Genomic DNA, 24,899 nt, shown 5'->3' on the forward strand with positions numbered 1-24,899 from the left:
TAGACATAAATAAGTAAATACAAAAAAAAAAAAAAACAGAATTGCTAAGAATTGGTGTGATTGGGCATAGTCGTGGAGAAGAATTGGACTTGTTCTGTTGACCAGTGCCAGCTGCAGGCATTGCAGTTTTCGGTGTATCTCATCAATTTGCTGAGCATACCTCTCAGATATTATGGTTTCGCCAGGATTCAGAATTCAGTCTGTAGTAGATCAGACTGGCAGCAGACCACCAAACAGTGACCCCAGTCTTTTGTGGTTCAAGTTTGGCTTTGGGAAATACTTTGGAACTTCTACTTAGTCCAGCCACTGAGCTGGTCATCACCGGTTGTCATATAAAATCTACTTTTCATCGCACATTACAATCCAATTGAGAAATGGGTCATTGTTATTGTGTAGAATGAGAAGATGACACTTCAAAATGATGATTATTTTGATTTTCAGTGCACTCACGAGGCACCCACTTACCAAGCTTTTTCACCTTTCCAATTTGCTTCAAATGTCTAATGACTGGAGAATGGTTGACGTTGAGTTCTTCAGCAACTTCTTGTGTAGTTGTAAGAGGATCAGCTTCTATGATTCTCTCAATTGGTCACTGTCAACTTCTGATGGCCGGTCCCTGCACTCCTGATCTTCAAGGCTCTCATCTTTGCAAAACTTCTTGAACCACCACTGCACTGTACATTCTGTAGCAGTTCCTGGGCCAAATGCTTTGTTGATGTTGTAAGTTGTCCCCACTGCTTTATGACCAATTTTGAGCGCAAATAAGAAAATCGCTTGAATTTACTTTTTGTCTAACATCATTTCCTTAGTTTTAAAACAAATATAAAATGAACAGTAAGTAATAAGTCTTTAGCAAAAAACATAGTGATAAATGTGCATTAAAATGATGTATAATATAATCACATTTACGAATGTATTGCAGTATCAAATGGTAAAGTTCAACTGTGCAAAACTGCAATTACTTTTGCACCAACCTAATACCCGATTTTGGAGAAGGCAATGGCACCCCACTCCAGTACTCTTGCCTGGAAAATCCCATGGACTGAGGAGCCTGGTGGGCTGCAGTCCATGGAGTTGCTAAGAGTTGGACAGGACTGAGTGACTTCACTTTCACTTTTCACTTTCATGCATTGGAGAAGGAAATGGCAACCCACTCCAGTGTTCTTGCCTGGAGAATCCCAGGGACGGGGGAGCCTGGTGGGCTGCCATCTATGGGGTCATACAGAGTCAGACATGACTGACATGACTTAGCAGCAGCAGCAGCAATACCTGATTTGGATAATGGGTCTGGGAGTTGTTGGCAGTTTTTGGTAGGATGGTCAGGAAAGATGTTACTTGGAAATATGATATTTAAGCAAAGGCCTGAAAAAGATCAAAGAATGAGTCATGTGGATCTAGGATGAGACAATTTCAGATAGAACAGTAATTGTAAAATCCCTGAGCTTTATAATCATTAATATGTCTAGCAGGTTCAAGAAGCAGCAAAGAGGCCAGTGCAGCCAGAGCAGCATGGCCAAAGTGACATGAGAGCAGTGAGGTAATGGAGGGCTAGATTGTGGAGCACCTTGCCTGAGTCTCTGAAAGAAATGGAAAGCTGCTATTGGCTTTTGAGCTAGAAATGACATGACCTGACTTAGGTTTTAAAAGGATCACTCTGGAAGATGGTACTTTAGGACATTAGTCCGCCATCTTCTTGGATCCCTGGCCTGCTGAATAAAGTCTGTATTCCTTGCCAGAAAAAGGACCACTCTGGCTACTTTAATGAGAATAAAATGTGTTGGAAGGGGAGAGCAAGAATAGAAACTGGAAAGCCAGTTAGGAGGTTATTATAATAATCCAGCTAGAGATGATGCTAACTCAGACCAGACTTGTGAGAAGTGGTTAGATTCTGCATATTTTGAAGGACTTGTTCTTGGATGTGGGTATGCAAAAAGTACAGGATTCAAGAATGATTCCACAGTTTGACCTAACAAAATGGAAGTATAGAATTATATTCTGAGGTAGGAGGTGGGAAAACTGTGGGAGTCAGAAACCTACAGCAGTCTGGTCCATGGTAGATGTCTTGTGCCTGCAGCCTTGCAACCTCCCCTTTTGGCTACAAAGAGTGGGCCTTGGACCTGGAACACTTACTTAGCAAGAGATAGAGTCCTCACAGCCTGTGCTTCTAAGTTCTGCTTAAGCATCATATGGCAGCTGGCCAGCTGCACTAGCTGCACTGCTGTATCTGTCCCCTGGGGAGAGAAGGAGGAGTCGTTGTGCTACAGCCATGACGGGTGAGTACCGGCCAGCTGCCCTCCATGGCCGCCTAGAGGGATTTGCTGGCCATGGGGGAACCAGCCTCCAGTACTGAGCTTGATCAGATACTGTTTCCTCCACTGCTTGACTGTTGTTTTCCATTGTGACTCCAGTACCACGATACAGTGAGCAGAAGTGTTTGGCCTTCTACTTCTGGTGACAGGCAACAGATGCCACTTGCTTGACAATTTGTGAATATTGAATGAATGGGAAGATTTGGATGTCAAGTTAAGGGCTGTTAATTTTGAGATGATGGACTGTTAAGTACCAATTACGTGTAAAAGTTTGGAGATATCCCTGGTGATCCAGTGGTTAAGACTCTGTGATTCCTACTGCTTGGGGAGCTAAGATCCTACATGCCACATGGCACAGCCAAATAAAAAAGATGTAAAAGTTTGAAGGTCAGGGGAGAAAAAAATGATAAAATTATTTGGAAAGAATTGTCATCGCCATAAATGAGTGTTTCTGTCCAACAAGAAACATATATAAAAATGTTCTAAACAGCCTTATTTGCAGTAGATTTACACTGGAAAACAATATTCATCAATAGAATAAAGAAAAATAAATTGTGATATAGTCATAGAATGGTATTTTACAGTAATGATAATGAACTCAGGTACATGCAAAATGGATGAAGCTAGACATAAAAGAATTCTCTATGATTCTATTCGTATAAATAAAACCAAACCATGGTGTTAGAAGTCAGGATAAATATTATCTTAGGGGGAGGAGGGAGAAGGTAGTGATTGGGAGATAGCACTAGAGTAATTTCTGGATGTATGTGTGTGTTAGTTGCTCAGTCATGTCCGACTGTTTGTGATCCCGTGGACTGTAGCCTGCAAGGCTCCTCCTTCCATGGGATTTTCCAGGGGATCTTCCCCACCCAGGGATCAAACCCACATCTCCTGCATTGCAGGCAGACTTTACCATCTGAGCCACCATCTCAACATGGTGTTTTCTTTATCATCCGTCATTGAACTGTTCATTTAAGTGTTGAGCACTTTTTGGGACGTATGTTATAGTTCTTTAAAAAAAATGTTTAACTGTCATGTTAGAATATTGCCTCCCAAAGAATTTGTTTCAGGCTCCAGTTTCAATAGCTATGCTTGATTGCTAGCTATCCTTGCCATTTTAAGTGTTCATGAAAATTACAAGGTAGTCTGTTTAAACTATGATGGAAGAGCATTGTACAGATAACTGAATTCCTAATATTGGGAAAGAGGCTGAATAACAACCACTGAGGGAAATAGTGCAGGGTTTAGCATACCTTCTTTGGCATCCAGAATGTTACTCGATTTTTAAATTTGGAATTTAAAGTGAATTAGAGAAAAGTCTAATTTTCCCCTTCAGTCTCTCCCATCAGGAAGTTTCCATAAGCCTCTTATCCTTATCCATCAGAGGGTATACAGAATTAAAATCACAATCATAGAAAACTAACCAAACTGACCACATGGATCACAGCCTTGTCTAATTCAATGAAACTATGAGCCATACCTGGTAAGGCCACCCAAGATGGACAGGTCATGGTAGAGAGTTCTGACAAAACGTGGTCCCCTGGAGAAGGAAATGGCAAACCACTTCAGTATTCTTGCCTTGAGAACCCATGAACAGCATGAAAAGGCAAAAAAATAGGACACTGAAAGATGAACTCCCCAGGTTGGTAGGTGCCCAATATACTACTGGAGATCGGTGGAGAAATAACTCCAGAAAGAATGAAGAGATGGAGCCAAAGCAAAAACAACACCCAGTTGTGGGTGTGACTGGTGATGGAAATAAAGTCCGATGCTATAAAGAACAATATTGCATAGGAACCTGGAATGTTAGGTCCATGAATCAAGGCAGATTGGAAGTGGTCAAACAGATGGGAAGAGGGAACATCGACGTTTTAGGAATCAGTGAACTAAAATGGACTGGAATGGATGAATTTAACTCAGATGACCATTATATCTACTACTGTGGGCAAGAATCCCTTAGAAGAAATGGAGTAGCCATCATAGTAAACAAAAGAGCCCAAAATGCAGTACTTGGATGCAATCTCAAAAGCGACAGAAGATCTCTGTTCATTTCCAAGGCAAACCATTCAGTTTCTCAGTAATCCAAGTCTATCCCCTGAACAGTAATGCTGAAGAAGCTGAAGGTGAATGGTTCTATGAAGACCTACACGACCTTCTAGAACTAACACCCAAAAAGATGTTCTTTTCATTATTGGGGACTGGAATGCAAAAGTAGGAAGTCAAGAGATACCTGGAGTAATGGGCAGATTTGGCCCTGGAATACAAAATGAAGCAGGGCAAAGGCTAACAGAGTTTTGCCAAGTGACATTACAAATTAAATCCCATCTCAAGAAAAACACCAGATTTTGAGGGGTTATGAAAATGGAGTATATGGCTTAAGAAACAGACTCTGTAGTCTGACAACAACTTGTAAGGTATTATTCCCATGTTACAGAAAGGAAATTCAGGCTCAGAGATAATGATTTATTAAAATGTAACTCAAAAGTGGTTGACTCAGGCTCCATATCTCTCAATTCCTGATTTAGTATTGTTGTTTTAAAATATTGGTTTTAGTTATATTTTTTTAAAAGTTTGGTTTTTAACTCCTGTACGAGGAGAAACTTGAAACTATAGGGGAATGATTACAGATTAAATGAGGGAAAGGGAACATTTAGTTTGGAAGATGAATGTAAGAAGATAGTTTGGTTTTAACTATCAAAACTAACAGAAACATCTTAAATACGTTTTTCTCTTTCTTTTTCAAGGTTTTTGACTCCAGTGAAGAATCTGGGCATCTTGTTCTCACCATAGTTATATCGGGGCATTTCTTCATTTCCCAAGGACAGACATTGTTGGTAGGTTTTATGCATATAATATGCATATATGGATATATTTCTTTTAAGCTTTACATTAATTTTGTATCCTTAAGGTTCTTCAGTCTCATTGAAATTTGTCGGGTTCAACAAATTAAGCATTTATTGAATGTTCTATAATAGAAATAGAAAGATAGTATTTCCTGCCATTAAAGGGATTTTTAGAGTTTTCTTGGGAGTCAAAATGGATCAGAGGGTTAAGATTAATCAGTATTATAAAGGATTCTTCATTGGGGAGATTGGGTTGAAGACAGGTTAGATTTATAGAGAAATGGATGGAGAGTTTTCCAGATAAAAAACATGTGCAGAGGAATTGTTGTTTAGTAACTGACTTGCTCTCAGTTGGTTGTTGATGTTTCAAGTTGTCTCTACTGCTTTACAACCCATTTTGAACTCAAATGAAAAATTTGCTCAAATTTGTTTTTTGTCTTATATCATTTCTATAGTCTAAAATAAATAGAAAAAAAAAAACCCAAATAATAAGTCACTGAAAACTGAAAGTGAAAGTTGCTCAGTCGTGTCCAACTCTGCAACACCATGGACTGTAGCCCGCCAGACTCCTCTGTCCAGGGAATTCTCCAGGCAAGAATTCTTGCCTGGTAGCTCAGACAGTAAGGAATCTGCTTACAATGCGGAGACCCAGGTTCAATCCCTGGATCAGGAAGATTGAAGAAGGAAAAGGCCATCCACTCCAGCATTCTTGCCTGGAGAATTCCCTGGACAGAGGAGCCTGGCAGGCTACATTCTATGGAGTCACAAAGAGTCAGAAATGACCAAGTGACTGACACTTTCACTTCCACTTCAGTAAATCATTAGCAAAAAACTTAAAGCAAGAAATGCACATTAAAATGACGTATAACATAACCACATTTACTTAAGAATGTATTCCAATATCAAACGGCAAAGTTCAACAGTGCAAAACTGCAGTTACTTTTACACCAACCTAATAATTCTCTGTGCTATACAATAAATCTTTGTTCTTTATCTGTTTTGTATATTGTAGTTTTATCTGCTAATCCCAAACTCCTAATTTATCCTCTCATCTTTCCCATTTGGTAATCATGAGTTTGTTTTCTATGTCTGTGAGTCTGTTTGTAAGTAAGTTTGTTTATATCATATTTTAGATTCAACATATAAGTGATTTATGATATTTGATTTACTTCACTTAGTATAATAATTTCTAGATTCCTCCATGTTGCTGCAGATGGCGTAATTTCACTCTTCTTATGGCTGAGTAATATTCTCTTATGTCTTGGCTGCAATGAACATGGGGTGCAAGTACCCATTAGTAGAATTGCTGGATCATATGGTAGTTCTATATTTTAGTTTTCTGAGGAACCTCCATACTGTTTTCCATGGTAGTTGCACCAACTTACATTCCCACCAGCAGTGTAGGAAGATACCCTGTACTCCACACTCTCTCTTGCATTTGTTATTTCTTGACTTTTTAATGATAGCCATTCTGACCAGGGTGAAGTGATACCTCATTGTAGTTTGGCTTTGGTGTTTTCTCTAATAAGTAGTGATGCTGAGCATCTTTTTCAGGTGTCTGGCTATCTGTCTATCTTCTTTGGAGAAATGTCTGTTTTTAAATTGGGTCATTTGGTTTTTTGTTGTTGTTGAGTTATATTATCTGTTGGTATGTTTTGGAGATTAAACCCTTGTTGGTCACATCATTTGAAAATATTTTCTCCCATTCCATAGGTTGTATTTTCATTTTTTAATGCATTGATTCGGTCCCACTTGTTTGTTTTTATTTTTATTGCCTTAGGAGACTGACCTAAGAAAACATTGCTACGATTTATGTCAAAGAATATTTTGCCTGTGTTCTCTTCTAGGACTTTTATAGTGTCATATCTGATATTTAAGTCTTTTAATGGCCTTTGTTTTAAAGTCTGTTTTTTCTGATATGAATATCACTACCCCTGCTTTCCCGTCATTTCTGTTTGCATGAAATATATCTTTTTCTAATTCCTCACTTTCAATCTATGGGTTTATTTCACCCTAAAATGGGTCTCTGCTGCTGCTGCTGCTAAGTCACTTCAGTCGTGTCTGACTCTGTGTGACCCCATAGACAGCAGCCTACCAGGCTCCTCCGTCCCTGGGATTCTCCAGGCAAGAACACTGGAGTGGGTTGCCATTTCCTTCTCCAATGCGTGAAAGTGAAAAGTGAAAGTGAAGTCGCTCAGTCGTGTCTGACTCTTCAGGACCCCATGGACTGCAGCCTACCAGGCTCCTCCATCCGTGGGAGTTTCCAGGCAAGAGTACTGGAGTAGATCGCCATTGCCAGAAGCCAGTAGGCAACATATTGTAGGCTCTTATTTTATATCCAGCCTGCCACTCTGTATCTTTTATTGGAGCACTTAGTTCATTGAAATTTAAAGTAATTATTGATAGATATGTATTTATTAACATTTTAAATCTTGTTTTCCAAAAGCTCTAATTTTATAAAAATGCATAACATTAAAATGTTTTTTATTCTGAATACACATAAACACAGATATATCATAGAAAACTTATGGAATAAAGAAATATATAAAGGAAAAATAAAAATCTCCTTGTTTGAAAGTTCATTTTTTAAAATTGAAGTACAGTTGATTTACAGTATCATGTTAGTGTCAGGTATATGACAAAGTGATTCAGTTATATATATTTTTTTCAGATTATCTTCCCATTATAGGTTATTACAAGATATTGAATATAGTTTCCTGTGCTATACAGTAAATCCTGGTTGCTTTTCTGCTTTAAATATGCTAGTGTGTATATGTTAATCCTAATTTATCCTTTTCTCCCCCTTCACCTTTAGTAACCATAAGTTTGTTTTCTGTGTCTGTTAGCCTGTGTCTGTTCTATGAATAAATTCATTTAATTGTCTTTCTCTATCTGACTTACTTCACTTGGTATGATAACTTCTATGTCTATTCACGTTGCTGCAAATGGCAAAAATTCATTCTTTTTATGGGCCAAGTAATATCCATTGGGCACACCGGATCTTTATCCATTCATGTGTCGACGGACGTTTAGGTTGCTTCCATGTCTTGGCTGTTGTAAATAGTGTTGCTATGACTATTGGTGTACATACATCTTTTCAAATTAAAGTTTTCATTTTTTCTGGATATATGCCCAGGAGTGTGATTGCTGGATCATATGGTAACTATTTTTAGTTTTTTAAGGAATCTCTATACTGTTTTCTATAGTGGCTGTACCACTTTACATTCTCACCAACAGTGCAAGAGTATTCCCTTTTCTCCACATCCTCTACAGCATTTATTATTTGTAGATTGAAAGTTTATATTTGAATTGATATTTAGAAACAAAATGAGTAGAGAAACAAGATAGTAATTTCCAGTCAAGGAAATTGTATAAGAAAAGAAATGTAAGAAAAGGCTATTACATCATTTAGCTGTGATTGATATCTATATTGACATAATAAATTTGTATAGATATTTACTGACTATGTAGACATAATATATTCATTTAACAAATGTTTATTGAACAATTACTGTATGCTTGGCATTGTTCTAGGTGCTAGGGATACAGCAGTGAACAGCAAAAACAAAAATCCCTGTCATGATGGAGTGTCATCGTTCTGGTGGGGACAAGCAGTAATAAATAGGTCAAATATATTTAAAAGATATGAATTTTTAGTGAATCTCTTACATGTTCTGTTATAATATGGCAGCATCCCACAGTTGTATGCTGTGACAATTCATCTCTCCACTCTAGTGGAAGATAGCTTTATCTTTGAATGTGAGATGACCTGCAAAGGCATCTTTGTGTTCCTTGTTATTTTTAAAATTGTAGCACTACTTGGACAGTTGTGCTTTGTAAGCCACTATTCGGGCTTATATCAGTTGCCAAGAGACAAGATTTCTTGTTTAACTTCGAAAGTAGGATATTCCAGATGGTGAACTGATGGATGTCTAGCACAAACTAATTCTCCTTGTCACTGTCATGGATCTTTGCTGGATGGTGACAGTAATGCAGTTTGACCTCCTCAGACGTAGGGTCCCATCCTATTCTTGTCTCTGCTCCATTCTTTTGCACCAGTAGTAGTTGTTGTTACAAACTTTATATCACACATGGAATGATTTTTGCATGGCAGTGACAAGACCAAGTTTATAAAATTCTAAGACATCACTGTTGAGTTGTCTACCATTTGGTACATGTTGCACATATGTGTATAACTTGGTTAATATTTGTAAAAATCTTTCTTTAAACACTTTTTCAAAAGATACCTTTATTAAGTTATAATTTACATAAAATAAAATTAACTAATTTTAACTGTTCAGTTTGATGTGTTTTGATGAACATATGTATTTGTATAACCACCACACAATCGTAATATAGGACATTTCAATTAATATGAAAAGTTTCCTTGCGTTCTTTGTAGTTCATTCTCTCTGCCCACCATTGGCACCTAGCAAAACCAATCATCTGCTTTCTGTCACTATAGATTTGCCTTTTCTAGAATTTCATATAAATAAAATCATACAATATGTAGTCCTTTTGTGTCCAGCTTCTTCCACTTAGTGTAATACTTTTGAGAGTCATCCATAGCGTTCATTCATTACTGAATAGTATTCTGTTATGTGGATAAGCCTGATTTGTTTATCCATTCAATTTTTGATAGACATTGGGTTGTCCCATTTTTTTACTGTTATGAATGATGCTGGTATAAACATTTGCATACAGCCTTTTGTTTCATTTTTCTTTCGTAAATTCCCAAGACAGGAACTGTTGCTGGATCATATGGTACATCTGTGTTTAACTTTATAAGAAACTGCAAAGCTGTTTTTCAGGGTTGCATTCCTGCAAGCAGTGTATGAGGGTTCTGGTTATTCCATGTCCTCACTGACACTTGGTATTGTCAAGTTTAACTATGTAACCGTTCTTGTACATATGTAGTGGTATCTCATGATGGTTTTAATTTTAATTTCCTTAAAGGCTAATGATATTGACCATCTTTTTGTGTGTATTTACCATTTGTGTATTTTATTGAAGTGTCTTGTTTCTATCTTATTCCATGTTTAATTGAATTGTCTTTTCATATTTGCATAAGTTTTTATTTTTTCCTTTTTTCGCGTTTCTTTTTTAAAATTTTTATATTGGAGATAGTTGATTAACAGTGTTGTGTTAGTTTCAGGTGTACAGCAAAGTTATTCAGTTATACATATATGTTATCTATTCTTTTTTCAGATTCTTTTCCCATTTTAGGTTGCTGTACAATATTGAGCAGCGTCCCCTGGGCCGTGCAGTAGGTCCTTGTTGGTTATCTGTTCGAAAGGCAGTAGTGAGGACAGGCCAATCCCAAACTCCCAGTCTGTCTGTCCCTGACACAGTTGCCCCTGATAACAGTAAGTTTGTTCCCAAGTCTGTGAGTGTGTTTATGTTTTGTAAACAAGTTCACATGTATCATTTCTTTTACAGTCTGCATGTAAGTGATATCATATGGTATTTGTCTTTCTCTGTCTGACTTCGCTTAGCATGATTATTTCCAGGTCCACCATCTATGTAGCTGCAAATAGTGTGATTTCTTCTTTTAGTGGCTGATTTTCATTCTTTTATTCCATTGTGCATATGTGCCACATCCTCTTTATCTGTCGGTGGACATAGGGGTTGCTTCCCTGTCTTGGCTATTGTAATCTGTGCTGCAGTGAACATTATGGTGCATGTGATCCTTTCAAACCATGTTCTCTGGATATGTGTTCAGGAGTGGGATTGCTAGATCGTTTGGTAGCTCAATTTTTAGTTTCCCAAGGAACCTCCATACTGCTCTCCATAGTGGATATACCAATATATGTTCTCACCAACAGTGTCAGAGGGTCCCCTTTTCTCCCCATCCTCTCCAGCATTTATTATTTGTAGATTTTTTGACAGTGGCCATTCTGACTGGTGTGAAGTGATATCTCATGGTAGTTTTGATTTTCATTTCTCAGTTCTTATTCTGATTATAGCTGTTTTATCAGAAATGTGTTCTGCAAATATTTCATCCAGTCTGTGGCTTACCTTTTCATTTCTTAACAGTGTCTCTTGATGAGCTAAAGCCTAAAATTTTAATCAAGTCCTGTTTTATTCTCTTTGTATGCTATGTAAGAAATTTCCATCTACTCTGAGATTGTAATGATATTTTCCTATGTTTTTTTTCTGGAAATTTTATGATTTTAGCCCTTACATTTAGGCCAATAGCCCATTATGATTTTTTGTAACATTGCATAACATTAATGTTTATTATTGTTTTGTATAGTATCCTTTCTTCTCTTCAATTAAAGCAATATGGTATTGAAAACATTACTGTTATGGAACATAATCATGGATCTTAGGGAACCTACTTCTGGAACCTTTGAATTAATTTTTAATATATAGTGAGGGATAAGGGCCTGGGTTAATTTTTTCACACATATATAACAATTGTCCCAGCATCATTTATTGCAAAGTCTATTTGTCATTGAAATTACCTTGGCACTTTTTAAAAAAATCAGTTTTCTGTGTATGTGTGGATCTATTTCTAGACTCTCTTTTCTCTTCCATTGACCTAAATGTCTGTTCTTACTCCAATAACATACTGTCTTGATTACTTTAGCTTTGTTGTAATTTTTGAAATTGGTAGTGTAATTCCTCCATGTTCTTTCTCTAAGTTGTTCTGTTATTTGCATTTCTGTTTAAATTTTAGAGTCAGCCTTCCTGCAAAAAAGCCTGCTGGGTTTTTGATTGGAATTCCTTTGAATCTATAAATCATCTTGGAGAGAATTGACATCTTAATAGAGTCTTCTGACCCATGAGCATGTTATAACTCTCCATTTATTTATATCTTCTATTTATTCCATTTATTCATAAACTCTTTCAGCAGTGAATTTATAGTTTTCACAATAGGTCTTATACATACTTAGCTAAATTTGTCCACAAATACTTATAGTTAGGTTAAAATAGAATTTTTAAAAATCTCAATATCTAATAATTTGTTGCTAATGAGTAAAAATATATTTGAATTTTTTCATGTTCACCTTATATCCTGTGATCTTGCTGAATTCATTTATTCTTCAGCTTTTTTGTAGATGTTTTGTAGTTTTTTCTACATAGGTAATCTGTTGTCTAAATAGACAGTTTTACATTCCTCTTTTCACTCTACATACTCCGCCCACTCCCTGCTATTTACCCCCAAGATTGCACTGGCTAGGATAGCCTTTAAGATGTTGAATGGAAATAGTGAGAGTTGATACCCTTGTCTTGTTCCTGGTCTTGGGAGAAAAGCATTCAGTCTTCACCAGTAAGTATAGTGTTAGCCGTAGGGTTTTTGTCAGTAACCCTTTATGAGATTGGGGAAGTTACCTTCTATTTTAGGTTGCTGAGAGTTTTCAATCGTGAATAGGCATTGAATTTTGCTGAATGATGTTTCTGTATCTATTGAGAAGTTTTTTTCCTGTTTTAGTTCTGTTGATGTTAAAAACTTTAAAAATATTTAGCTCTTACACATCAGTGTTTATTATAAAAATTTTATTTTTACATTATGTATATGTGTGTGATAAAAATAACACATTTTTTAAAACTTTGGAAAAGATCTTGATGCTCTGAAAGATTAAAGGCAAAAGGAGAAGAGGGCAGCAGAGGATGAGATGGTTAAATAGCATTACCGACTCAATGGACATGAATTATAGCAAACTCTGAGAGATAGTAAAGGACAGGGAAGCCTGGTGTGCTGCAGTCCATGGAGGGCGGGGTCACAGAGTCAGACACAACTTAGCAACTGAACCACAACATTTAATAAACATTTTGCCCCTAAATCAAAGGATAGTTTTGTATGTAGTGTAGTCAGTATTTTCTGGATTCCACAGGAACCAACACATAGAAGAGGAAACATTTTTAGATTATAGCACATTTCATTTGCAATTTTGTGTTGGTATTACATTTACATGCCCTCTCCCTTCATACTAATCTGGATTGTGATATATTTTTAGAATTTTTCCCATAAAAGGTAGGGATAGGATAGCCATGGAAAGTTTTAGCCACTTCCTTTTTAGTATGAGAATCTAATTATTGGCATGGATTAAAATGCACTGTATTTATACTATCAAATTTTGTAGAAGCTGCACAACTCCTCCCCCCGAAAAAGTACAAACTCACTTTTTTCAGAAAGATTAATTGCTCAGGCCTGGTAACAGCTCCTTCTGTGATGTTATTTTATCGAAATCCAAACAGGCTTTGAGCTCTCTGCTTGGACCTGGGCAGCTATTTAGATTTGATTTCCCTTAAACTTCATAGTTCTTTGCCACCTCCTGTGAGGTCCATGGGAACTTAATGCTTCAGATTAAACTGTAGCTTGGCACAGTAGTACCATAGGTTTCCATTTTGCCTGTTAAATTAGCACCTGCATCCATGTAAGAATATTGTTGCCAAAAGGCTCCATGCAGAACCACCACTAGGCCATTCTGTTGTTACTTATTTCAAAGGGTTGGTACAACCAAAAGGCTGGGAGACCTTGGCTCCATCTTCAGTCTACCGTGGCCCAAGTTCAACTGGATTCCCCTTTCCAGTCTTGGATTTTGAACAGATTCTCTCTTATATATTGTGGGCTTTTCAACTTTGTTTTTAATCCTGATAAAATACACACACATGAAACTTACCATCTTCACCATTTTTAAGCACACATGAAGGACATTGACATTTTGTGCAGTCATTGCCAGTTCAGCATATCTCCAGAATTCATCTTGAAAAACTGAAACTCTACTCATTCAATAACTCCTTATCGCCCCTCTCCCAACTTAGCCCTGGCAACAGACAGTCTACTTTCTGTCTCTGAATGTGACTGCTTTAGTTACCTCATGTAAGTAGAATCATACAGTGTTTGTCTTTCTGTAACTGGCTTGTGTCACTGAGTACAGGGTCCTCAAGAGTCATTTAGTTACAGTGTGTGTCAGAATTTCCTTCTTTTTTAAGGCTGAATAATCTTCCGTTGCATGTATACACCACGCGTTGTTTATCCATTCTTCTGTTGTGGACACCACGTTTGTTTGCACCTTTTGCCTGCTGTGAGTAATGCTATGAACATGGGTGTATAATATCTCTTTGAGACTGATTTCAGTTCTTTTGGGTGTATACCCAGAAGGGTTAATGGAACATAGGGTAATTCTACTTTTTGAGGAACTACCATACTTTTTTCCCACAGTGGCTACCCTATTTTACACTCCCATCAACAGTGCACAAAGATTCCAGTATCTCTACATCCTCACTATGGTTGTTATTTTCTTGGTTTTTTAATTGTAGTATATAATTGACATATACTATTATTAGTTTCAGGCATACAGTGGTTCGATATTTGTGTACATTGCAAAATGATCACCATAGTTATCTAGTTAACATCCATCGCCTTCCATAGTTAACAAATTTTTTTTCTTATGATGAGAACTTGTAAGATCTGTTCTCTTATAGCAACTTCTGAATATGCACAGATCTTCCTTAATATGTGATTATGTCCTGATAAACTCATCATAAATTTAAAATATTCATTCAAAAATTGATTTAATCACTTAGCCTACTAAACATTATGGCTTAGCCTTGTTGATGTTCAGTCGCTCAGTCATTCCAACTCTTTGTGACCCCATGGACTGCAGCACACCAGTCTTCCCTGTCCTTCACCATCTCCTGAAGCTTGCTTAAACTCTCGTCCATTGAGTCAGTGATGCCATCCAACCATCTTATCCTCTGTTGCCTCTTCTCCTGCCTTCAATCTTTCCCAGCATTGGTCTTCCCCAGTGAATTGGCTCTTCGCGTCAGGTGGCCAAAGTATTGGAGCTTCAGCATCAGTCCTTCCAATAAATATTCAGGGTTTAGGAATGACTGGTTTGATCTCCTTGCTGTACAAGGGACTCTCAAGAGTCTTCTCCAACACACAATTTGAAAGCATTGATTATTTGGCACTCAGCCTTCTTTACGGTCCTACTCTCACATCCATATACAACTGCTGGAAAAGCCATAATTTTGACTAGATGGACCTTTGTCAGCAAAGTAATGTCTCTGCTTTTTAATATGCTGCTAGGTTTGTCATATTTTTTCTTCCAAGGAGTCATAGCTTTCTTCCAAGGAACAAGCATCTTTTAATTTCAGTAGCTTAGCCTAGCCTGGAGAAGGCAATGGCACCCCACTCCAGTACTCCTGCCTGGAAGGCTGCAGTCCACGGGGTTGCTGAGGGTCGGACACGACTGAGCGACTTCGCTTTCACTTTTCACTTTCATGCATTGGAGAAGGAAATGGCAACCCACTCCAGTGTTCTTGCCTGGAGAATCCCAGGGACGGGGAAGCCTGGTGGGCTGCCATCTATGGGGTCGCACAGAGTCGGACACAACTGAAGCTGCAGCAGCAGCAGCAGCAGCCTAGCCTATCTTAAATGCACTCAGAACATTTACATTTGCCTACAGCTTGGGAAAATCATCTAACACAAAGCATATTTTGTAAAGTGTTGAATATCTCATGTAATTTATTGAATTCTGCACTGAAAGTGAAAAACAATGATTTTAAGTGTAGTGGTTGTTTATCCTCATGATCAAGTAGTATTTGGGGGAGCTACAGCTCACTGTTGCTGCCAGGGATCATGAGAGAGTACTGTACAGCATGTTGATAGCATGGAGGGAAAGATCAAAATTCAAAGTACAGATTCACTGGATTTATATTGCTTTTGTACCATCATAAAGTCAAATTGTTAAATTGAATCACCATAAGTTGGCAACTGTCTATATTATTAACTATAGTCACCTTGGTATACTTTACATCCCCAGGACTTCAGTTCAGTTTAGTCACTCAGTTGTGTCCGACTCTTTGTGACCCCATGAACCGTAGCACGCCAGGCCTCCCTGTCCATCACCAACTCCCAGAGTTTACTCAAACTCATGTCCATTGAGTTGGTGATGCCATCCAACTATCTCATCCTCTGTTGTCCCCTTGTCCTCCTGCCTTCAATCTTTCCCAGCATCAGGGTCTTTTCAGATGAGTCAGTTCTTTGCATCAGGTGGCCAAAGTATTGGAGTTTCAGCTTCACCATCAGTCAGCATCCCCAGGACTTACTTATTTTATAACTGGAAGTTTGAGTCTTTTGATCCCTTTCACCATTTCTCCCACTCCTGACCCCAACCCTGGCAATTGCTAATTTAGTCTCTATAGCTAAAAGCTTGTTTCTTTGTTTTTATTTTTAGATTCCATGTATAAGTAAGATCATACAGTATTTGTCTTGGTCTGAATTAATTCACTTAGTATGATGCCCTCAAGGTGCTTTCATGTTGGCAGATGACAAGATTTCATTTTTTTATGGACTGAATAATAGTCCGTTGTATATGTAAACCACATCTTCTTTATTCATTCATTGATGGAACTTGACGTTGTTTCCATATCTTGGCTGTTAAAATTAATGCTGCAGTGAACATGGGGTACATATATTTTTTTCAAGATAGGATTTTAATTTTCTTCAAATAAGTACTTTGTGGGATTGCTGAAGCATATGGTTCTATTTTTAACCTTTAATTTAAAAGTTCTATTTTTAGATTTTTGAGGAACTTCCATAGTGTTTTCCTCATCAGTTCACACTTCCACCAACAGTGCACAAAGGTTTCCTTTTCTCCACATCATTGCTAACACTTGTTATTTCTTGGCTTTTTCATTATAGACATTCTAACAGGTATGAGTTGATACCTCATTGTGGTTTTGGTTTGCATTTTCCTAATGACTAGTGATGTTGAGCATCTTTTAATATACCCATTGGCCATCTGTATGTCCTCTTGGGAAATATTTCTGTTCAAATCTCTGCTTATTTCTTAATTAGATTGTTTGGGGTTTTTTGCTATTGAGTTGTAGGAGTTCTTTATATGTTTGGGTATTAACCTTTATCAGATATATGATTTGCAAATGTTTTCTCCTATTTAGTATGTTACCTTTTCATTTTGTTGATGGTTTCCTTTGTTGGGAAGAAGCTTTTTAGTTTGATGATGTAGCCCTACTTGTTTATGTTTACTTTTGTTGCTTTTGCTTTTGATGTCAGATTCAAAAGTTTATCACCAAGACCTTTGTCAAGGAGCTTACTATAAATATCTGTTTTCTTAGAGTTTTATGGTATCAGGCCTTATATTCAAGTCTTTAATCCATTTTAAGTTATTCTTTGTTTATGGTGTAAAATAGTGGTCCAGTTTCATTCTTTTGCATGTGGCTGTCCAGTTTTCCCAACACCATTTATTAAAGGGACTGTCCTTTCCCCATTGTGTATTCTTGGCTCATTTGTGGTAAATTAGTTGATCATATATGCTGGGTTTGTTTCTGAGCTTACTATTCTGTTTCATTGATCTATGTATCTTTTTTTATGCCAATATCATATGTTTAATTATTATAGCTTGGTAATATAGTTCAAAATCAGGGTGCATGGTGCCTCTAGCTTTGACCTTCTTTCTCAAGATTGCTTTAGCTATTCAGGGTATTTTGTGGTTCCATTAAAATTTGGAGATTGTTTTTTCTACTTACATAAAAAAATGCCACTAGAATTTTGATAGGGATTGCACTGAATATGTAGATTGCTTTGGGTACTATGGACATTTTAACACTTTTAGCTCTTTGAATCCATGAGTGTGGACTCTTTCCATTTATTTGTGTCTTCTTTTTCATTAATTAACTTACAGTTTTCAGTATACATGTCTTTAACCTCCTTAGTTAAATTTATTCCTAGGTATTTTATTCTTTTTGATGCAGTTGTAAATGAGTTTTGTAATTTCTCTTTCTGATAGTTTATTATTAGCATATAGAAATGCAGCAGATTTTTATACGCTGATATTGTATCCCCTAGCTTTATTGGATTAATTTATTAGTCCTAACAGCTTTTTGGTGGAGTCTTGAGGGTTTTCTGTACAATATCATGTCTCTGATATTATCTCTGCAAACAGAGATAATTTTACTTCTTCCTTTCCAAGATGGATGCCTTTTTCTTTTTGTTGCCTAACTCATCTGGCTAGGACTCCCACTACAATAAGTCCCCTACATATGAACCTTGAAGTTGTGAACTTGCAAAGATGCACATGTGTGTTCCATCAACATCAGGTAGGAGTGAAATTGCAGCTTGCCCCCCCATCTTGTAGTGCTGAGGATCCTTCAGCTCTACCATCTCCCACCTCCTCTCATTCCTCCAGTCAGTAACTCTTCTTGCCTGCTCACTTGATGCTGCCCCTGTGCCAGCTGTTGTACTGTACTGCTGTACTTTTCAATGTACTCTAAGATTAAAATTTTTTTTTAATTTTTGTGTTTTTTTATGTATTATTTCTGTGAAAAGTATTTTAAACCTATTACAGTGCAATACTATATAGCTGATTGTGTTAGTTGGGTATCTAGGCTAACTTTGTTGGACTTACAAACAAATTGGACTTACAAAGGTACTCTCAGAACAGAATGTGTTCATAAGTAGAGGACTTACTATACTATGTTGAATAAAAGTGGCTACAGAGCAGGCACCCTTGTGTTGTTCCTAACCTTAGATGGAAAGTTTTCAGCTTTTATCATTGAGTATGATGTTAGCTGTGGGTTTGTTATATTTGCCCTTTATTATGTTGAAGAATATTCTTTCTATACCCACTTTGTTGAGAGTTTTTTTTAAGTCATAAATGGATGTTGAATTTTGTCAAATGCTTTTTCTGGATATATTGAGATGATCTATTGATTTTTATCCTTCATTTTAATGTGGTGTATCACATTGCTGTGCAGATGTTGAACCATCCTTGCATCCCTAAAATAAATCCCTCTTGATCGTGGTGTATGACCCTTTTAACGTATTACTGAATTAGGCATGCTGATGTTTTGTTGAGGATGTTTACATCTCCATTCATCGGGGATAGTAGCCTGTGATTTTCTTTTCTTGTGGCATCCTTGTCTGGTTTTGGCCGCAGGATAATGCTAGCGTCATAAAATGAGTCTGCAAACGTTGCCTTTTTGATTTTTGGAACCTCTTCTTCTATTTTCTGGAAGAGTTTGAGAAGGTTTGATATTAATTCTTTAAATGTTTGATAGAATTCACCAGTAAAGCCATCTGATCCTGATGGATTATTTTTTAAGAGGTTTTTTAAAAATATAAATTTATTTATTTTAATTGGAGGCTAATTACTTTACAATATTGTATTGGTTTTGCCATACATCAACATGAATCCACCACGGGTATACATGTGCTCCCCATCCTGAACCCCCCTCCCACCTCCCTCCCCATACCATCCCTCAGGGTCATCCCAGTGCACCAGCCCCAAGCATCCTGTATCATGCATTGAACCTGGACTGGTGATTCGTTTCACATATGATATTATACATGTTTCAATGCCATTCTCCAAAATCATCCCACCCTCACCCTCTCCCACAGAGTCCATAAGACTGTTCTATACATCTGTGTCTCTTTTGCTGTTCACAAACAGGGTTATCGTTACCATCTTTCTAAATTCCATATATATGTGTTAGTATACTAACGCATATGTATTGGTGTTTTTCTTTCTGGCTTACATCACTCTGTATAATAGGCTCCAGTTTCATCCACCTTATTAGAACTGATTCAAATGTATTCTTTTTAATGGCTGAGTAATACTCCATTGTGTATATGTACCACAGCTTTCTTATCCATTCATCTGCTGATGGACATCTAGGTTGCTTCCACGTCCTGGCTATTATAGACCGTGCTGCAATGAACATTGGGGTACACGTGTCTCTTTCCCTTCTGGTTTCTTTGGTGTGTATGCCCAGCAGTGGGATTGCTGGGTCGTATGGCAGTTCTATTTCCAGTTTTTTAAGGAATCTCCACACTGTTCTCCATAGTGGCTGTACTAGTTTGCATTCCCACCAACAGTGTAAGAGGGTTCCCTTTTCTCCACACCCTCTCCAGCATTTATTGCTTGTAGACTTTTGGATAGCAGCCATTCTGACTGGCGTGAAATGGTACCTATTTTTTCAGAGGTTTTTAATTACTGATCTAATCTCACTAGTTGCTGATTTGCTCAGATTTTCTATTTTTTCATGACTCAGTATTGGTAGCTTGTCTAGGAATTCTTGTCTAGGTTTCCAGTTTGTTGGCATATAATTGTTCATTACGTTGTTCAAATGTACTTCTTAATGATCCTTTGTATTTCTGTGGTGTCAGTTGTCTCTTCTTTCATTTCTTATTTTCTTTGAGTCTTCTTTTTCTTGTTGACTGTTGAGTCTAGCTACAGGTTTGTTGATTTTGTGTGTCTTTTCAAAGAACCAGCTCTTAGTTTTGTTGATATTTTTCCTGTTGTCTTCTTAGTCTCTCCTTTTTCAGTTATTTTTAATAGTAGCCATTATAATGGGTGTAAGGTCATACCTCATTGCATTTCCTTAATAATTGATGATATTGAACATCTTTTCATTTGCTAGCTTGCAATTCATTTATCTTCTTGGGAGAAATGCTTATTCTGGTCTTTGCCTGTTTTCTGATTGGGTTTTTGTTATTGTTGAACTAACTGTGGGATTAAGTTTTTAAAACTATGATACGTCTCCAAACATATACACACACACACATACAGTTAAGCTGGTAAATGCAGGTGTTTTTTATTTTTGTTTTTTGCTATGTTCCACATGATTTTCTTCTTTCAGCTTGCATTAAGGGCAGGATGAGCCCTGTGAGCCTTTTTAAGGCTAGGGACATGGAGGTGTGGCTTTTCTGGGGCACAGGGTTCTGTACCGTGCTCATGCAGCCACCCTTAAGTATAAGATTGCTCTCTCCACCTGCTTCTTTGCTACCCTCTCAGTCCTGCTTGGCTCCTCCTGTCCAGGTGCTGGAGTTACTGATCATAGTGAACTTACCCTTCAGTGAGCTGCCATCTGTTTCCTTTCTCTCAAACCCCTTTTTTAAAATGTGGACTTCATAACTTCTTTTGGAATAGTTCTCTAAGTTTAAAAACATATTCTGGACTTCCCTGATGGTCCAGTGGCAAAGAATTTACCTGCCAATGGAGGGACATGGGTTCGATCCCTGGTCCAGGAAGGTCCCACATACCATGGGGCAGCTAAGCCCGTGCACAACTACTGAAGCCTGTGCACCCTGTTGCCCATGCCCCGCAACAAGAGAAGCCACTCCAGTGAAAAGCCTGTGCACCACCACCAGAGAGTAGTTTCCACTCGCCGCAACTAGAGAAAGCCCACGCGCAGCCCCGAAGACCCCGCACACCTGAACAGATAAATAATAAATAAATAAATAATTTAAAAATCTATTCTGTTTACAATTATAAATCTATAAAGATCTGCCTTTTGTCAACATCTCCCTTCTCAACTCATAAGTTGCAGAATCCAGAGTCTTAAGCTAAGGTTCTTCAGACCAGATCAGATCAGATCAGTCGCTCAGTTGTGTCCGACTCTTTGCGAGCCCATGAATCGCAGCACGCCAGGCCTCCCTGTCCATCACCAACTCCCGGAGTTCACTCAGACTCACGTCCATCAAGTCAGTGATGCCATCCAGCCATCTCATCCTCTATTGTCCCCTTCTCCTCTTGCCCCCAATCCCTCCCAGCATCAGAGTCTTTTCCAATGAGTCAACTCTTCGTATGAGGTAGACAAAGTACTGGAGTTTCAGCTGTAGCATCATTCCTTCCAAAGAAATCCCAGGGCTGATCTCCTTCAGAATGGACTGGTTGGATCTCCTTGCAGTCCAAGGGACTCTCAAGAGTCCTCTCCAACACCGCAGTTCAAAAGCATCAATTCTTCGGCACTCAGCCTTCTTCACAGTCCAACTCTCACATCCATACATGACCACGGGAAAAACCATAGCCTTGACTAGACGAACCTTTGTTGGCAAAGTGATGTCTCTGCTTTTGAATATGCTATCTAGGTTGGTCATAACTTTCCTTCCAAGGAGTAAGCGTCTTTTAATTTCATGGCTGCAGTCACCATCTGCAGTGATTTTGGAGCCCAGGAAAATAAAGTCTGACACTGTTTCCACTATTTGCCCATCTATTTCCCATGAAGTGATGGGACCGGAGGCCATGATCTTTGTTTTCTGGATGTTGAGCTTTAAGCCAACTTCTTCACTCTCCTCTTTCACTTTCATCAAGAGGCTTTTTAGTTCCTCTTCACTTTCTGCCATAAGGGTGGTGTCATCTGCATATCTGAGGTTATTGATATTTCTCCCGGCAGTCTTGATTCCAGCTTGTGTTTCTTCCAGTCCAGCGTTTCTCATGATGTACTCTGCATATAAGTTAAATAAACAGGGTGACAATATACAGCCTTAAAGTATTCCTTTTCCAAGGTTCTTAAAGATAGCCAAAGTGAAAGTCACTCAGTCATGTCCAACTCTTTGCGGAGCCATGGACCATACAGTCCATGGAATTCTCCAGGCCAGAATATTGGAGTGGGTAGCCTTTCCCTTCTCCAGGGGATCTTCCCAACCCAGGTATCGAATCCAGGTCTCCTACATTGCAGGTGGTTTCTTTACCAGCTGAGATACAAGGGAAGCCCAGGAATACTGGAGTGGGTAGCCTATCCCTTCTCCAGGGGATCTTCCCAACCAGGGAATTGAACTGGAGTCTCCTGCATTGCAGGCTGATTCTTTATCAACTGAGCTATCAGGGAAGCAAAGATAGCCAAATGGGGGAAATTATTCTCTAATACTTTAGCCTCTGTTTCCAGGCATTCCCTTTTATCTCAATGGGTTCTGATCCAGCCCAAGTGTCTTCACCTAAACAAAATTATGTCTGTAACAAGAAGTTAAATGGCTTTGCTGCTGCTGCTGCTGCTGCTGCTGCTAAGTCACTGCAGTCGTGTCCAACTCTGTGTGACCCCATAGACGGCAGCCCACCAGGCTCCGCCATCCTTGGGATTCTCCAGGCAAGAACGATGGAGTGGGTTGCCATTTCCTTCTCCAATGCATGAAAGTGAAAAGTGAAAAGGAAGTCGCTCAGTTGTGTCCGACTCTTAGTGACCCCATGGACTGCAGCCCACCAGGCTCCTCCATCCGTGGAATTTTCCAGGCAAGAGTACTGGAGTGGGGTGCCATTGCCTTCTCCAAGACAATTTTAATTTTATTTTCTTGGGAAATACAGGTCATCCTGGAAATGGGGTTCATAGTTTTTGGTTTGTCTCACTTTTCACATTCAGCTCAAATATTCTTCCTAAAGGAATAGATTGTTTACCAGTGAAAATGTTATATTCCTATTTAAATGAGCTCTGGAACTGTCAAACATTAATTTTAACTCAGTTAATTTTACAAAATATTTGTCCAATCTCTTTAACAAATGGTGCTGGGAAAACTGGCCAACCACTTGTAAAAGAATGAAACTAGAACACTTTCTAACACCATACACAAAAATAAACTCAAAATGAATTAAAGATCTAAATGTAAGACCAGAAACTATAAAGCTCCTAGAGGAAAACATAGACAAAACACTCTGACATAAATCACAACAGGATCCTCTATGACCCACCTCCCAGAATATTGGAAATAAAAGCAAAAATAAACAAATGGGGCCTAATTAAACTTGAAAGCTTTTGCACAACAAAGGAAACTATAAGCAAGGTGAAAAGACAGCCTTCAGAATGGGAGAAAATAATAGCAAACAAAGGAACTGACAAAGAATTAATCTCAAAAGTATACAAGCAGCTCATGCAGCTCAATTCCAGAAAAATAAACAATCCAGTCAAAAAACGGGCCAAAGAACTAAACAGACATTTCTCCAGAGAAGACATACAGATGGCTAACAAACACATGAAAAGATGCTCAACATCACTCATTATCAGAGAAATGCAAATCAAAACCAAAATGATGTACCATCTCATGCCGATCAGAATGGCTGCTATCCAAAAGTCTACAAGCAATAAATGCTGGAGAGGGTGTGGAGAAAAGGGAACCCTCTTACACTGTTGGTGGGAATGCAAACTAGTACAGCCACTATGGAGAACAGTGTGGAGATTCCTTAAAAAACTGGAAATAGAACTGCCATATGACCCAGCAATCCCACTACTGGGCATACACACCAAGGAAATCAGAATTGAAAGAGACATATGTACCCCAGTGTTCATCACAGCACTGTTTACAATAGCCAGGACATGGAAGCAACCTAGATGTCCATCGGCAGATGAATGGATAAGAAAGCTGTGGTACATATACACAATGGAATATTACTCAGCTATTTAAAAGAATGGCATTTGAATCAGTTCTGACGAGGTGGGTGAAACTGGAGCCAATTATATAGAATGAAGTAAGTCAGAAAGAAAAACACCAAAACAGTATACTATTGCATATATATGGAATTTAGAAAGATGGTAACGATGACCCTATATGCAAGATGGCAAAAGAGACACAGATGTAAAGAACAGACTTTTAGACTCTGTAGGAGAAGGCGAGGGTGGGATGATTTGAGAGAATAGCATTGAAACATGTATATTACCATATGGAAATAGATCACCAGTCCAGGTTCGATGCATGAGACAGGGTTCTTGGGGCCGGTGCACTGGGATGACCCTGAGGGATGCGATGGGGAGGGAGATGGGAGGGGGTTTCAGGATGGGGGACACATGTACACCCATGGCTGATTCATATCAATGTATGGCAGAAACCACTACAATACTGTAAAGTAATTAACCTCCAATGAAGATAAATAAATTAATTTTTAAAAATTTGTCCATATCACAGTCTCAATTTCAAAATTTCCTGAGAGGAAAAATTTGGCACAAACTTTTAAAATCAAGTAAATTCTTTAAATTAGAACCAGTCTTTGGTCACTTCTTCAGGAAG

The 24,899-nt window shown here is 38.2% G+C and overlaps 1 protein-coding gene across 5 annotated transcripts in view; it reads left to right on the forward strand.

The window, feature by feature from the left end:
- Positions 1-24,899, forward strand: part of REC114 (REC114 meiotic recombination protein) — a 184,611-nt gene that overhangs the window by 94,780 nt on the left and 64,932 nt on the right. For all 5 annotated transcript variants that reach the window (XM_061430307.1, XM_061430305.1, XM_061430306.1 and 2 more), the window contains exon 2: positions 5,054-5,143. In XM_061430307.1, the coding sequence (XP_061286291.1) occupies positions 5,054-5,143 (90 nt within the window). The remainder of the gene's footprint in view (positions 1-5,053; positions 5,144-24,899) is intronic.

This window comes from Bos javanicus, chromosome 10 (assembly GCF_032452875.1).
Source record: "Bos javanicus breed banteng chromosome 10, ARS-OSU_banteng_1.0, whole genome shotgun sequence".
Taxonomy (NCBI): domain Eukaryota; kingdom Metazoa; phylum Chordata; class Mammalia; order Artiodactyla; family Bovidae; genus Bos; species Bos javanicus.